Source organism: Artemia sp. Qi Xiang Cuo, chromosome 2, assembly GCF_049724085.1.
Source record: "Artemia sp. Qi Xiang Cuo chromosome 2, ASM4972408v1, whole genome shotgun sequence".
Lineage (NCBI taxonomy): Eukaryota > Metazoa > Arthropoda > Branchiopoda > Anostraca > Artemiidae > Artemia > Artemia sp. Qi Xiang Cuo.
The window spans coordinates 96216715-96233452 of record NC_142795.1 but is presented as its reverse complement, the minus strand read 5'-3'; the positions used below and the strand labels follow the sequence as shown (position 1 = coordinate 96233452).

The 16738-nt window shown below is 34.0% G+C and overlaps 1 protein-coding gene across 1 annotated transcript in view; it reads left to right on the top strand.

The window, feature by feature from the left end:
- Nucleotides 1-13962, top strand: part of LOC148955860 (uncharacterized) — a 111749-nt gene extending 97787 nt beyond the window's left edge. The window contains exon 5 of the mRNA XM_089108388.1: nucleotides 13665-13962. Within this exon, the coding sequence (XP_088964514.1) occupies nucleotides 13665-13848 (184 nt within the window). The 3' untranslated portion in view covers nucleotides 13849-13962. The remainder of the gene's footprint in view (nucleotides 1-13664) is intronic.
- Nucleotides 13963-16738: the final 2776 nt, after the last annotated feature.

The following is a 16738-nucleotide window of genomic DNA, read 5'->3' as shown; positions in this document are numbered from 1 at the left end:
GAAAAAACTTTTAGTTGAAACCTAATAAAACACTAAATAAAAACTTTTAAGGTGAAGCGCAATAAAACAGAAGATACTTTGAAAGAAAACTTCTAAGGTAAAACGTAACAAAACAACACTTTGAAAAAAAGTTTTAAAGTGAAACGTAAAAAACAGAAGATACTTTAAAACAAAATTAAGGTTAAACGTAACAAAACAGCAGAAACTTAAAAAATACATTAAGATGAAACCGAACAAAGCAGAAGACACTTCGAAAAAGAACATTTAAGGTGAAACCTAACAGAACAGAAGACTGAAGAAAAAGAGAACATTTAAGGTGAAACCTAGTAAAACAGAAAACACCAAATAAACTTTTAAGGTGAAACGTAACAAAACAAAAGACAGTTAAAAAACGTTTAAGGTGAAACGTAACAAAACAGAAGATACTTAAAAAAAAGCTTTTAAGGTGAAACCTAACAAAACAGAAGACTGAAAAAAACATTTAAGGTGAAACCTGTTAAATCAGAAGACACTTTGAAAAAAAAAATTAAGGTGAAAGCTAACAAAACTGAAGACTGAAAGAAAAAGTTTACAGTGAAAAGTAACAAAGCAGAAGAAACCTTAATAAGCTTTTAGGGTGAAACGGAACAAAACAGAAGAATCTTTGAAAAAAAAACTTTTAAGTTGAAAAGTAACAAAACAAATGACTGAAAGAAAGCATTTAAGGTGAAACCTAACAAATCAGAAGACACTTTGATAAAAAAATTTGGGTAAAAGCTAACAAAACTGAATACAGAAAGCAAAACTTTAAGGTGAAAAGTAACAAAGCATAAGAGACCTAAAAAAAACTTTTAGGGTGAAACATAATAAGACAGTAGACACTTTGAAAAAAATTAAGGTGAAAAATAACAAAACAGAAGACAATTTGAAAATATTTTCTAAGTTGAAACATAACGAAACAGAAGACACTGAATATAAACTTTAAGGTGAAATCTAACGAAACAAAAAACACTGAAAAAAACTTTTAAGGTGAAACGTAATAAAACAGAAGACACTTAAGAAAAACTTTTAAGGTTAAACGTAAGAAAACAGAAGACACTTTGCAAAAAAAATTAAGGTGATATATAACAAAACAGGAGACACTTTGAAAAAAAATTAAGGTGAAACTTAACAATGCAGAAGATACTTTGAAAATAAAAACTTTTAAGGTGAAACATAACCAAACTAAATATGCTTTAAAAAACCTTTAAGGTAAAATTGACAAAGCAGAAGACTAAAAAAACAGTTAAGGTGAAACCTAACAAATCAGAAGATACGTCGAAAAAAAACTTTTAAGATGAAAGCTAACATAAAAGAAGACTGACAAAAAAACTTTAAGGTGAAACGTTACAAAAGAGAAGACACTTTGAAAAAAATTTTTAGGGTGAAACTTAACAAAACAGAAAACACTTTGAAAAAAAACTTTTTAGGTGATACATAACAAAACAGAAGATGATTTGAAAAACAAAACTTTTAAGGTGAAACGCTATAAAACAGAAGACACTGAGAAAATTTTTCTTAAAGGGAAACCTATAAACTTTTAAGGTGAACGTAACAAAACAGAAGACACTGAAAAAACTTTTAAGTTGGAACGTAACAAAACAGAAGACGCTGAAAGGAAAAGAATTTAAGGTGAAACATAACAAAATAGAACACTAAAGAAACTTTTAAGGTGAAATCTAATAGTTCCATGTGTCTTTTTTCTTTATTTGGCGCCCATTAAAAACCGATGATTTTATGTTATAGATGACACTATAATAAATTTTCACTTAGATTACATTATTTTAACTGATTTTGAGTTAGGTTCATTTGGGCTCAGTAAGCGCATGCGCACGCTGTTAGCTTTCACCTTAAATGTTTGTTTTCAAAGTGTCTTCTGATTTTTTAGGTTTCACCTTTAATCTTTTTCTTAAGTCTTCTGTTTTGTTAATTTTAACCTTAAAAGTTTTTTTAAAGTGTTTCCTTTTTTGTTACGTTTTAGCTTAAACATTTTTTTCAGTGTTGTTTTGTTACTTTTCACCTTAAAAGTTTTTTCAAAATATCTTGTGTTTGGTTACATTTCACCTCAAAAGTTTTTTCAGTGTTTTCTGTTTTATTAGGTTTCACCTTAATTTAAAGTGTCTTGTTAGGTTTCACCTTAGAAGTTTTTTTTAAATTCGATTCTGTTTTGTTACTTTTTACCTTAAAAGTTTTTTTTCAAAGTGTCTTCTGTTTTTTAAGTTTCACCTTAAAAGTTCAGGATGAACTCATAGAAATCTTAAGCATTGCTTAGAAATCCAAACAAATTCTTATAAAATCAGTGTTAACCCTATAAATTCAAACTAAGCCAAAGACATAAAGACAAAACTATAGAAATCAAGACCGGTCCATAGAAATCAAGAAAAATCCTATAGAAATTATAGCCAATACACAGAAATCCGGAAGAATTCATTGAAATTATAAGCAATGCATAGAAAAACCACACTGATTCATAAGAATTAGGGTCAAGCCTAAGAATCCAGACCAAACCACGGACACCAAGAAAATAAATGTATAAATCATAACCGGTCCATAGAAATCCAGTAAAATCTCATAGAAATCATATCAAATACATAGAATTTCTTTGAAAAAATTTTTTTAATGTGAAACATAACAAAACAGAAGGCACGGAGGGAAAATTTTTGAAGGGAAACCTAAAAAGTTTTCAGGTGAAATGTAACAAAACAAAAGATACCCGAAAGAAAAAACTTTTTAAGAGAAACCTAACAAAACAGAACCATAAAAAAAAATTTTTGAGGTGAAACCTAGTAATTCCATGTGGTTTTTTTCTTTACTTGGCGCTCATTAGAAAAAGATGATTTTATGTTATAGATGACAACAAAACAGATTTTTTACTTAGGTTACGTTGTGCTAACTGATTTTGAGTTAGGTTCATTTGGGCTCAGTAAGCGTGCGTGCACGCTGTTATCTTTCACCTTAAATGTTTTTTTCCAAAGTGTCTTCTGATTTGTTAGGTTTCACCTTCAATATTTTTTTCACTGGAATTCTGTTTTGTTAAGTGTAACCTTAAAAGTTTTTTTTAATTATCTTCTGTTTTCTTACGTTTCGCCTTAAAAGTTTTTCTCAGTGTTTTTTGTTTTGTTAGGTTTCACCTTATAGTTTTTTTCAAAATGTCTTCTGATTTGTTAGGTTTCACCTTCAATGTTTTTTTCGTCTTCTGTTTTGTTAAGTTTCACCTTAAAAGTTTTTTTAAGTGTCTTCTGTTTTGTTACGTTTCACCTTAAATTTTTTCAGTATTTTGTTTTTGTTAGGTTTCACCTTAAGGTTTTTTTCAAAGTGTCTTGAGCTTTATTATGCTTTTTTATTATAGATTTCACCTGAAATTTTTATTTCAGTGTTGTTTTGTTATGTTTCGCCTTAAAAGTTTTCTTTGCAAAGTATCTCCTGTTTTCTTACGTTTCACCTTAAAAGTTTTTCAGTGTTTTTTGTTTTGTTAGCTTTCACCTTAAAGTTTTTTTCAAAGTGTCTTCTGATTTGTTAGGTTTCACCTTCAACGTTTTTTTTGTCTTCTATTTTGTTAAGTTTAACCTTAAAAGTTTTTTTTTCGAAGTGTCTTCTGTTTTGTTTCGTTTCATCTTAAAAAAAGTTTCAGTGTTTTTTGTTCTGTTAGTTTTGACACTAAAGTTTTTTTCCAGTGTTATTTTGTTACGTTTCACCTTGAAATTTTATTTTAAGTATCTTCTGTTTTCTTACGTTTCCCCTTAAAAGTTTTTTTCCGTGTTTTTGTTTTGTTAGGTTTCACCTTATATTTTTTTTCAAAATATCTTCTGATTTGTTAGGTTTCACCTTCAATGTTTTTTTTCGTCTTCTTTTTTGTTAAGTTTAACCTTAAAAGTTTTTCTTAAGTGTCTTCTGTTTTGTTACGTTTCACCTTAAATTTTTTTCAGTGTTTTTTGTTTTGTTAGGTTTCACCTTAAGGTTTTTTTTAAAGTGTCTTGTATTTTGATGCGTTTCACCTCAAATTTTTTGAGGTGTCATCTGTTTTGTTACTTTTCACCTTAAAGTTTTTTCAGTCCTCTGTATTGTTAGGTTTCATCTTAAAAGTCTTTTTCAAAGTGTTTTTGATTTGTTAGGTTTCACCTTAATTTTTTTTCAATCCTCTGTTTTGTTAGGTTTCACATTAAAAGTTTTTTTTAAAAGTGTCTTCTGCTTTGTTAAGCTTCACCTTAATTTTTTTCAAAGTGTCTTCTGTCTTGTTAGGTTTCACCTTCAAAGTTTTTTTTCAAAGTGTATTCTTTTTTGTAGCGTTTCACCTTCAAACTTTTTTTTAACTGTCCTCTGTTTTGTTAGGTTTCACCTTAAAAGTTTTTTTCAAAGTGTCTTCTGTTTTGGTACATTTCACCTGAAAAGTTTTTTTCAGTGTTTTCCGTTTTGTTAGGTTTCACCTTAAAAGTTTTTTTTCAAATGTCTTCTGTTTTGTTAGGTTTCACCTTAAATGTTATTTTTTCAGTCTTCTGTTTTATTAGGTTTTACACAAAAAAAATTTTTCAGTGTCTTCTGCTTTGTTAGGTTTCACCTTCAATGTTTTTTTTCGTCTTCTTTTTTGTTAAGTTTAACCTTAAAAGTTTTTCTTAAGTGTCTTCTGTTTTGTTACGTTTCACCTTAAATTTTTTTCAGTGTTTTTTGTTTTGTTAGGTTTCACCTTAAGGTTTTTTTTAAAGTGTCTTGTATTTTGATGCGTTTCACCTCAAATTTTTTGAGGTGTCATCTGTTTTGTTACTTTTCACCTTAAAGTTTTTTCAGTCCTCTGTATTGTTAGGTTTCATCTTAAAAGTCTTTTTCAAAGTGTTTTTGATTTGTTAGGTTTCACCTTAATTTTTTTTCAATCCTCTGTTTTGTTAGGTTTCACATTAAAAGTTTTTTTAAAAGTGTCTTCTGCTTTGTTAAGCTTCACCTTAATTTTTTTCAAAGTGTCTTCTGTCTTGTTAGGTTTCACCTTCAAAGTTTTTTTTCAAAGTGTATTCTTTTTTGTAGCGTTTCACCTTCAAACTTTTTTTTAACTGTCCTCTGTTTTGTTAGGTTTCACCTTAAAAGTTTTTTTCAAAGTGTCTTCTGTTTTGGTACATTTCACCTGAAAAGTTTTTTTCAGTGTTTTCCGTTTTGTTAGGTTTCACCTTAAAAGTTTTTTTTTCAAATGTCTTCTGTTTGGGTAGGTTTCACCTTAAATGTTATTTTTTCAGTCTTCTGTTTTATTAGGTTTTACACAAAAAAATTTTTCAGTGTCTTCTGCTTTGTTAGGTTTCACCTTAAATGTTTTTCTAAAGTGTCTTCTTTTTTGTTAGGTTTCACCTTAAAAGTTTTTTTTCAAAGTTTTCTGTTTTTTTACTTTAACCTTAAAAGTTTTTTTAAAGTTTCTTTTGTTTTGATACATTTCGCCTTAAAAGTTTTTTTTCAAAGTGTTCTGTTGTGTTACGTTTCACCTTAAAAGTTTTTTTTTCAGTGTTTTCTGTTTTGCTAGGTTTCACCTCTATTTTTTTCAAAGTGTCTTCTGTTTTGTTGTATTTTGTTATGTATGTGTTATGTTTACAAAAAATGTATCGTTGGAAAACAAAACATGACACCATTTACTAATATAGTTAACAATATCGCCTCCAAAAACTATGTTCACCAGATTGCATGTCATTTCAAGACATGAAAAAAGTAAAATAATTTTGTGTTTATTCTAAGAATAATGTGGGGGGGGGGCAACATTTACCATAAATACAATTGAGTAATCGATTGCGTAAATAACTTGTTACGATGTAGAGAAGTTTAACATCAGTTGGTCAACGACCCGGAAGCAATACATTAAATGCATTAGAATGTATTTCTAAAGTCTGAATTTCATTAATGACTCTTTGACTCAGTCAAGTAACGTGTTGTTGTTTTACCATATGGGTTTCACGTTCGATTGATACCTTAGACATAAACTTTATAAAATCAATGGAAAACTGCTTAGAAGCTAAAAAATGTATCGTTGGAAAACAAAACTTGACACTATCTACTAATATAGTTAACAATATCGCCTCCAAAAACTATGTTCACCAGATTGCATGTCATTTTAAAACAGGAAAAAGTTCAAAAAAACCGTCTTTTCTTAATTCTAAGGAAAAATGGAGAGGAAAGGCAAATAATTTAATGGTCTGGAGGGGAAATTAAGGCCCTGCAGTGGTCTGATGGGGCCCTGGGGGTACTCAGGGCCCTGGATGAGGTTGTGGGGACCCAAACTCCTGCGCAATCCCGGTAATGGAAAACTGGTGTGTATAGGACCATTACATTACAATAATGATACTTGCCCTGTTGTAGTCCTTATCAATTATCAATAGTCAATAATCGATAATCAGGTCGATACCATCAGAGTAGAAAAAAGATCTCATCCAATTTTTTATTACAATTCATCTTAGAACTTCATTTATTAGACATAATGTTACCCCAAAGTCAGTTTTATTATTGAACGACATTCTTGGCACACGAAACTCTGATAATAATATTTCCGTAAACCAGATGCTAGTCAAACTTGATGTTTCCAATATCCGCTCGGAGAGAAAGGATATGTGTGTCGTAGGAATTATAGGAAATGTGTGTCGTAGGACTGACAGGATGTGTGTGTTTTAGGAATAATGGGTCTTGTATGTCATAGGAATGACAGGATACATATATGTCGTAGGAATGATAGAATATGTGTGTCGTACGAATGATTGGGCATGTGTGTCGTTAAACAGATTGACCCAATAATACTAATTTCCAGTCAAAATAGCTCCTTTAAAAATTTCAATGATATTACTAACTATAATAGAGCAGGGCTGCCTATAATATTGCTTATATGCCCTTTTAATATATACATACATAGATTTTTTTCGTTCAATTATAACTCCCCCTAAACGTTCCCTAAGAGTTTCAACTTAATGCCCCTAGTGTCATTAGTTACAGTAAACGTAGAAGCAGCATTAAAAGTATACCATACACATAGTGTCTTCTGGCTAGGTCAAAATCTGGCTTACCTTACCCTGAAAGATCTAACTTAATAATGAAACCCGTTATTTTGATATTGCTTCGTCACCTTTTTCAAAATCTACATGAGCATAGTTCGTTTTGAACATCCACCTAAATATTTCTTGAAAGTCCCACCTTAATACGTAGTAGCATGCACAAACCTTTTGATATAGTTCAACATCTGCCTAAAGATTCCTTGAAAGCTTCAACTTAATTGATTAAGCTTCAAATAAAATCTTAATACCATCAACCGTTCCTGAAGAATTGGTGGTGTCCTCTTAACAACCTGTGTGAGCATGTTTCAATTTACTTCAATACAGTTTCAATATTGCCTGAAAATTTCACCTTGAAACCCTTAGCTTTAGTAGCAGTAATAGTAGTGCCGGTAGTAATACTAGTTGATTTGATGCAGTTTGTCAAAATAAGAACTCAACTTTACTTGGAAGAAAAATTACACTTGTACATGTACATTGGTATTTTATAGATTAATTAAAAAAAACTTTTTGCACAAAATAAGTTTTTTAAAGGAAAGTAAAGAACTCCTTAAAACAAAAGTTGAGCAAAAATAATATCAAATAATCTACCAAGAGTGAAACTACCAGAAATCAGCATCGATAATCAAATGTAAGTCAAAACGAACAGAAATTACAATAAATAACCGAGTAAAACTCAAAACGAGCAGAAATTAACATAAGTTGGGCGATAAACCCCTATGCCTTCCCAAGGCCAGAACATAACTTGCACTTTACTGAAAAAAATATAAATGATTTTACTTTTATAACTTTAATAAATCAAATAATATTAACATTTGGATTACTAAATATCAGTATATGTATGTTAAACTGACAATGTACATTCATTTGTATTTTTTTTAGTTTCTTAGCCCTTTCAATTTCCAATCGAATGAGGCCTTTTTGAAGTTTCTACAACATCGCTTTCTATAAGAACCTTATATGCACCTAGGGCATAACATATGACCCTTGCCCTGAGGGCTGTGGGGGTGGAGGGGTTGTCATCCTTAAAGACCTAATTTCTAAAACTTTCAACTACGTTGAATGAAATGGTTATCAAAAAATTTTGAATGGATGTGTTTGGGGAAAAGGTGGGCGTGAGAGGGGGGGAGGTAGTTGCCCTCAAATAACTTTCGAGGCTATTAAAAAGGGCACTAGTCCTTTGAATTTGCAATCGAATGAGCCCTTTTTCAAGTCTCTACGACAAAGATTTCAAAAAAACTTGTATATCCCCAGGGAATAACTTATAACCCTTGCCCTGAAGACTGTGGGGGGAGTGTTCTAACCAAAGATATAACTTCCTGTACTTTAAACTGCGTGGAAAAAAAGGCTATATAAAGTGTTAGTTGCCTTCCAATTACTTTCGGCTATTAAAAAGGGCACTAACCATTTCAATTTTCAATCGAATGAACCATTTCTGAACTTTTTACGACAATGCGTTCTATAAAAACCTTATACGCCCCAAGGGCATAACTTACAACCCTTCCCCTGAGGGCTGTGGGGGTTTGTCATCCTCAAAGACCTAATTTCCAGAACTTTCAACCACGTTGATCAAAATGGCTATCTTAAAATTTTGATTGGATGTGTTCGGGGAAAAGGTGGGTGTGAGAGTGGGGTTAGTTGCCATCCAATCACTTTCGAATATTAAAAAGGGCACTAACCATTCGAATTTCCAATCGAATGAACCTTTTTTGAAGTTTCTACAAAAAAACAATTTCTATAAAAACCTTAAAAAATCTTAAATTTTACAAAGATTTTGATAAAAATTTATATGCCCCAGGGCATAACTTATAACCCTTGGCCAGAAGACTGTAGGGGGAGTTTCCAGCTCAAAGGTATAATTTTCTGATCTTTAAACTGCGCGGAACAAAAAGGCTATCTCAAAATTTTGATTGGATGAGTTTGGGGAAATGGTGGGCGTGGAAGGGGTTTTAGTGGCCTTCCAATCACTTTCGACTATTAGAAAGGGTACTAGCCATTTCAATTTCTAATCAAATGAGCCCTTTTCGAAGTTTCTACGACAACACGTTCTAAAGCCCTTTGAAATTCCAATCGAATGAGTGTTTTTTGAAGTTTCTACGACAACGCTTTCTATAAAAACATTATATGCCCCCAGAGCATAACTTACAACCCTTTCCCCGAGGGCTGTGGTGGATTGTCCTCCTCAAATAAATAATTTCTATCTGGAAATCAACTACGATGAACAAAATGGCTATCTCAAAATTTAGATTGGATGTGTTTCGGGAAATGGTGGGCGTGGAAGGGGTCTTATTTGCCTTCAAATTACTTTCGACTATTAAAAACGGCACTAGCCATTTCAATTTCTAATCCATTGAGCCCTTTTTGTAGTTTCTACGATAACGCGTTCTATAAAAACTTTATATGCCCCCAGGGCATAACTTACAACCCTTGCCCTGAGGTCTGTGAGGGGGTTGTCATCCTCAAAGACATAATTTACAGAACTTAAAACTACGTTTAAAAATGGCTATCTCAAAATTTTTATTGGATGTGTTTGGGGAAAAGGTGGGCGTGAGAGGGGGGTTAGTTTCCCTCTAATCCCTTTTGAATACTAAAAAGGGCACTAGCCCTTCGAATTTCCAATCGAATGAGCCTTTTTTTAAGTTTCTACCAAAAACGCTTTCTATAAAAATCTTAAAAAATCTTAAATCTTACAAAGATTTCGATAAAAATTTATATGCCCTAGGGCATAACTTATAACCCTTGGCCTAAAGACTGTGGGGGAGTGCCCTGCTCAAATGTATAATTTTCTGAACTTTAAACTGCGCGGAACACAAAGGCTATCACAAAATTTTGATTGGATGAGTTTGGGGAAATGGAGGGCGTGGAAGGGCTGTTAGTTGCCTTCCAATCACTTTAGACTATTAAAAAGGGTGCTAGCGATTTCAATTTCCAGTCGAATGAGCCCTTTTTGAAGTTTCTACGACAACGCGTTCTAAAGCCCTTTGAAATTCCAGTCGAATGAGTCTTTTTTGAAGTTTCTACGATAACGCTTTCTATAAAAACCTTATATGCCCCCAAGGCATAACTTACAACCCTTTCCCTGAGGGCTGTGGGACAGTGTCCTCTTCAAAAAAATAATCTCTATCTGGAAACATGGGGGGGGCTAGTTGCCCTCCAATCACTTTCGACTATTAAAAAGGGCACTAGCTCTTTGAATTTCCAATCGAATGAGCCTTTTTTGACGACAACGCCTTCTATACAAACATTATATGCCCCTAGGGCATAACTTACAACCCTTGTCCTGAAGGCTGTGAGGGAGTGTCCTCCTGAAAAACATAATTTCTATCTGGAAATCAACCCCGGTGAACAAAATGGCTATCTCAAAATTTTGATTGGATATGTTTCGGGAAACGGTGGGCGTGGGACGGATGTTATTTGCCTTCCAATCACTTTCGACTATTAAAAAGTGCACAAGCCACTCCAATTTCCGATTGAATGAGCCCTTTTCAAAGTTTTTATGACAACTTCTTCGATACGAAGTGTCCTGCTCTAAACAGAAAAAATAATAAATAGTACTATGTGCCAACATCGTTCTTATATACCCTCAGGGCATTACTTAAGACCCTTGCCCTGAGGGTTGTGGGGGAGTTTCCTCCTCAAAAACATATTTTGTATCTGGAAATCAAATGCGCTGAACAAAATGGCTATCTCAAAATTTTGATTGGATATGTTTTGGGGAATGATTGGCGTGGGGGGGGGCTAGTTGCCCTCCAATCACTTTCGACTATTAAAAAGGGCACTAGCCCTTCGAATTTCCAATCGAATGAACCTTTTTTGAAGTTTCTACAAAAAAACAATTTCTATAAAAACCTTAAAAAATCTTAAATTTTACAAAGATTTTGATAAAAATTTATATGCCCCAGGGCATAACTTATAACCCTTGGCCAGAAGACTGTAGGGGAGTTTCCAGCTCAAAGGTATAATTTTCTGATCTTTAAACTGCGCGGAACAAAAAGGCTATCTCAAAATTTTGATTGGATGAGTTTGGGGAAATGGTGGGCGTGGAAGGGGTTTTAGTGGCCTTCCAATCACTTTCGACTATTAGAAAGGGTACTAGCCATTTCAATTTCTAATCAAATGAGCCCTTTTTGAAGTTTCTACGACAACACGTTCTAAAGCCCTTTGAAATTCCAATCGAATGAGTGTTTTTTGAAGTTTCTACGACAACGCTTTCTATAAAAACATTATATGCCCCCAGAGCATAACTTACAACCCTTTCCCCGAGGGCTGTGGTGGATTGTCCTCCTCAAATAAATAATTTCTATCTGGAAATCAACTACGATGAACAAAATGGCTATCTCAAAATTTAGATTGTATGTGTTTCGGGAAATGGTAGGCGTGGAAGGGTTCTTATTTGCCTTCCAATTACTTTCGACTATTAAAAACGGCACTAGCCATTTCAATTTCTAATCCATTGAGCCCTTTTTGTAGTTTCTACGATAACGCGTTCTATAAAAACTTTATATGCCCCCAGGGCATAACTTACAACCCTTGCCCTGAGGGCTGTGAGGGGGTTGTCATCCTCAAAGACATAATTTACAGAACTTAAAACTACGTTGAAAATATGGCTATCTCAAAGTTTTGATTGTATGTGTTTGGGGAAATGGTGGGCGTGAGAGGGGGGTTAGTTTCCCTCTAATCCCTTTTGAATACTAAAAAGGGCACTAGCCCTTCGAATTTCCAATCGAATGAGCCTTTTTTTAAGTTTCTACCAAAAACGCTTTCTATAAAAACCTTAAAAAAATCTTAAATCTTACAAAGATTTCGATAAAAATTTATATGCCCTAGGGCATAACTTATAACCCTTGGCCTGAAGACTGTGGGGGAGTGCCCTGCTCAAATGTATAATTTTCTGAACTTTAAACTGCGCGGAACAAAAAGGCTATCTCAAAATTTTGATTGGATGAGTTTGGGAAAATGGAGGGCGTGGAAGGGGTGTTAGTTGCCTTCCAATCACTTTCGACTATTAAAAAGGGTGCTAGCCATTTCAATTTCCAATCGAATGAGCCCTTTTTGAAGTTTCTACGACAACGCGTTCTAAAGCCCTTTAAAATTCCAGTCGAATGAGTCTTTTTTGAAGTTTCTACGATAACGCTTTCTATAAAAACCTTATATGCCCCCAAGGCATAACTTACAACCCTTTCCCTGAGGGCTGTGGGGCAGTGTCCTCCTCAAAAAAATAATCTCTATCTGGAAACATAGGGGGGGGGGGGGGGCTAGTTGCCCTCCAATCACTTTCGACTATTAAAAAGGGCACTAGCTCTTTGAATTTCCAATCGAATGAGCCTTTTTTGACGACAACGCCTTCTATACAAACATTATATGCCCCTAGGGCATAACTTACAACCCTTGTCCTGAAGGCTGTGAGGGAGTGTCCTCCTGAAAAACATAATTTCTATCTGGAAATCAACCCCGGTGAACAAAATGGCTATCTCAAAATTTTGATTGGATGTGTTTCGGGAAACGGTGGGCGTGGGACGGATGTTATTTGCCTTCCAATCACTTTCGACTATTAAAAAGTGCACAAGCCACTCCAATTTCCGATTGAATGAGCCCTTTTCAAAGTTTTTATGACAACTTCTTCGATACGAAGTGTCCTGCTCTAAACAGAAAAAATAATAAATAGTACTATGTGCCAACATCGTTCTTATATACCCTCAGGGCATAACTTAAAACCCTTGCCCTGAGGGTTGTGGGGGAGTGTCCTCCTCAAAAACATATTTTCTATCTGGAAATCAAATGCGCTGAACAAAATGGTTATCTCAAAATTTTGATTGGATATGTTTTGGGGAATGATGTTTTGGCGTGGGGCGTGGGGGGGGGGCTAGTTACCCTCCCATCACTTTCGACTATTAAAATGGGCAATGGCCCTTTGAATTTCCAATTGAATGAGCATTTTTTGAAGTTTTTACGAAAACGCCTTCCATAAGAACCTTATATGCCCCCAGAGCATAACTTACAACCCTTGTTCTGAAGGCTGTGGGGGACTGTCCTCCTCAAAAACATAATTTCTATCTGGAAATCAACTACGCTGAACAAAATGGCTATCTCCAAATTTTTATTGGATGTTTTTCGGGAAATGGTGGGCGTGGAAGGGTTTTGGTTCTCTTCCCATCACTTTCGACTATTAAAAAGGGCACTAGCCACTCCAATTTCCAATCGAATGAGCACTTTTCGAAGTTTCTACGACAACTCCTTCGATACGAAGTGCCCGGGTATGGAAAAAAAATAATAATGCATTGTGGCAATATCGTTCTTTACTTAGGCAGTGCTACTGCGCTGCCTATGATTGCGTGATAGAACCAAGACACCCCTGGACCTCCTTCTAAGCGTTCATGAAATATATTCATAATAAAACATATTCAATTTGTCTAAGAATTGGGAATCTCATCAGAATTTAGACTCTATGATTCATTGGAATCGGTTTAAAAACCAAAGAATATTCGACGGCGTCTCATGAATTTCTACACTACAAATGATTATTGTGGGCGTATAAAGTTTGATTCCAGTGCACATTTTGCTTATCCTATAAGTTTTATCTGATTATTATTTCTTTTTTTTAATCTGACTGTTTTTAAAGGATATGATTTGAATCTTTTTCAGGGATTTTGAACAATATCTACAAAAATATGACGTGAAGGACCTAACTCATTTACCTTTGAATAAGCTTTTTGGTGCCTGGCTGAAAGGGCGGTACAAGGAAGATTGTAATAGTGAGTTGAGGCATAAGTGCTCGATGTCTGATGAGGAACTCTTATCAATTCTCAGGGAGAGTTTTTTTTTCTAACAGAAGCTTAGCCTCTGATAATTCAGTGCTTAAAAAAAGTTTTTGATGCAGTGAATGTAAAAACTCACGCACTTAAATAGGATGAATTTAACCTTTAAATCTTTCAAACATTTAGATATATTTTCAAGTATTTATATATTATCAACTATTTATTTATTATAAGTTCTATTTAAGTCAATTCAACTAAATATATTTTGATAAATTCAACTTTTTGGCCATATTCTTTTTACGTATTCTTCTTATATATGTAACGAGTCCATTATGTGTTTCCGTGTGGTTGATAAAATAGTCATAGAACCACAAAAATGACTTTAAATTATGAACATGAAGAAAACTTTATTGAGGTTAAAGCTGGCTATCAAATTTGATGTTCAAAATAAGGGTGCAATCTAGTTGAAAGCCAAACCACAGAGTTCAAATTGCCTGCTCATCCCCCCCCCCCCACAATGCAGTTTTCAGCATAAGGACACTAGTATTTAGTTTCTAGTTTCGTCGGTACTTGATTATTAAACGTACTCTTTTATGTACTGCTAAAGTTTGGTTAATGCTAGTAAAATAAAATAAAATAAAATAGGATGAATATATAATATTTTAGAAACACATTTTGGCTATATATTTGGACATTAGAGGGGGTGGGGGGGGGGGGGGTAAATCATATAAAATATTAAATACGTAACCAAACCTAACTTAGGTACCGTCCCCCCCCCCCCGACCCCAAAAAACAACAGTTTAAATATCGTAAACGCAATGAAAACCAAGCTTTGAATTGCATGACTCTATAGCGGTCTCTTGAATTAGCCCATCTTTAGCGGGTTTTCGTGACTGGTTTCATTTCGTTATATAAAAGCGTACATTTAATACTCAAGTACCGTTTCGTCCTACATTTATAAAAATGTGTTTAATCTCCTGGAAGCAGAGTCACAGCGGCAGATTTTCTTTGCTTAGTTGTTAATAGCACGGACACACGCGAAAAGCGGAAATTCCTTGTTCCACGGCTCAACGAAAATCTTGAGATCACTATGTTTTTTTTATAGCTTCAAATATTTTACAAAAAATTATCAATGATTTTTGGTTTTTATCTGTGCACGCAAATCATTATAGGGTTATATATCATTCGAAATCTCGGTCCACCAAAAATAGTTTCGGCGTTAGTGGCTTAGGCAGTATATTTGGTTAGATAGCATATGAGGCATCTTTACTAACTTGTATTTTGGGAGAAAGGGCTTCATGACTTTTTAAAAATAACAACAGAAACAAACAAATTGTCCAAGTTTTAGTTTCATTTGAAAAACCTTGTTTAATCTCATGTGTGTTTGCCTGTGTTATCATATTCAAGAAAATCCAGGAAGTAAGGGGTGATTCACCTCTAGCAGCCTCCTATTCCTTACAGTAACAGTTCAACAGTAACTCCTCTAAGATTGGTTGATGTTATTTTGTGGTATTACAGACATTATAGCCTTGAGTCTAGAAAAACAAATCCATATCTTTCTATTCAGCTATAAGTGCTATCCCAACTGCTATCCCTGAAGCAGTTTAAATTAATAAGCAGTGAAGCAGTTTAAATGTTCAAGCAGTAACACGCCTTAAAACAGAAACTTGGGTCAATGCATTCTTAACTTGTAAGCATTACTTTCATAAAAAAGTGATTAGTTTGATTAGAAGTATGACTGTAACAGTTGATGATATAACATATGATGTAACAGTTTTTTACATTATTGGAATCCAAGTTTCCATTCATTATCCAATCAAAACCCAATCCGATATCTAATCAACAAAAAGTCAACCTCGATATATATCTAGGAGATGCAACGGGCTGGCGACAGAAAAACAACCATAATAATAGAAGATTACGTAAACTGTTAGTTAGTCTAAACCAAAGTATAATCACCTACGGAACAAGTACTGACAAAACCTATCCTCTCCACACAAAAAAAGTGACCCTCTGTATACCTATGCGAACCTGGCAACTAAAACCCATAGTTACACAATTCATCCCGGTCACTCGGTATTTTGGCTCGGAGTGATTAAGTAGCACAGCACTTTGCGTCTAGAGGCGCTGAGGTACGCGGGGTCATTTTTGGAGTTTTGTCAGTACTTGTTCCGTAGGTGATTATACTTTGGTCTAAACGCAGTCTCGGTCAAGCTCGTTTAAAATCATGACGCTAGACTTTTTTTCTAATTTCGATTTAACTTTATCTTTTGTAGTTTTCTAAATCTAACTTTTGGTTTCAAGTTTAGTTTATATTTTTATTTAGTTTTTTTGTTCTTTGCTGATAACAGCAGTAAGATATAAAGCTAATCATGGTTGCAGCGGCAGCTGCAACCTAGCAAAGAGCGAACAACAGCCCATAGTAACCAAAAGTAAAAAAAGTAAAAAAAACGAGTTTAGAAAAAAAACTGCCTAGTGAAAAAATTTCCATCTGACAATGATTCAGGAATGGTAACTATTATTTCAGTTCGTATTAAAAATAAAAGTTTATTACGAAAAGAAACTAATGGCTAATTCAAAAAAAAGACTGAAACCACTCAAAAATGGCCTCAGATCCAAATAAAAAGTGTACCATTGGAATCAGCATAGTCGAAAACCTTATTCAGGGAAATTACAGTCCCTACCCTTGAAAAACAAGAAAAATCACTTTTTTTGTATTGGTAGCACTGATCTGTCTCCCTTTTTTTTCTCCCTTTTTTCCAGGGCTAGCGGTTTACCAGAACATCATTGAGAGATACTTGATGGCTCATTAGAAGGCTGTTTCTCACATCTAGGTGGTTTTTATAAATTCCACTATCTGCAAGTGCCATATGGCACAAAATGGCACATTATGTGCCATTTCTCAAGAGATGGGGCTAGCGGGCTACAAAAACATCGTAGACACATGTTTAATAGCTCACA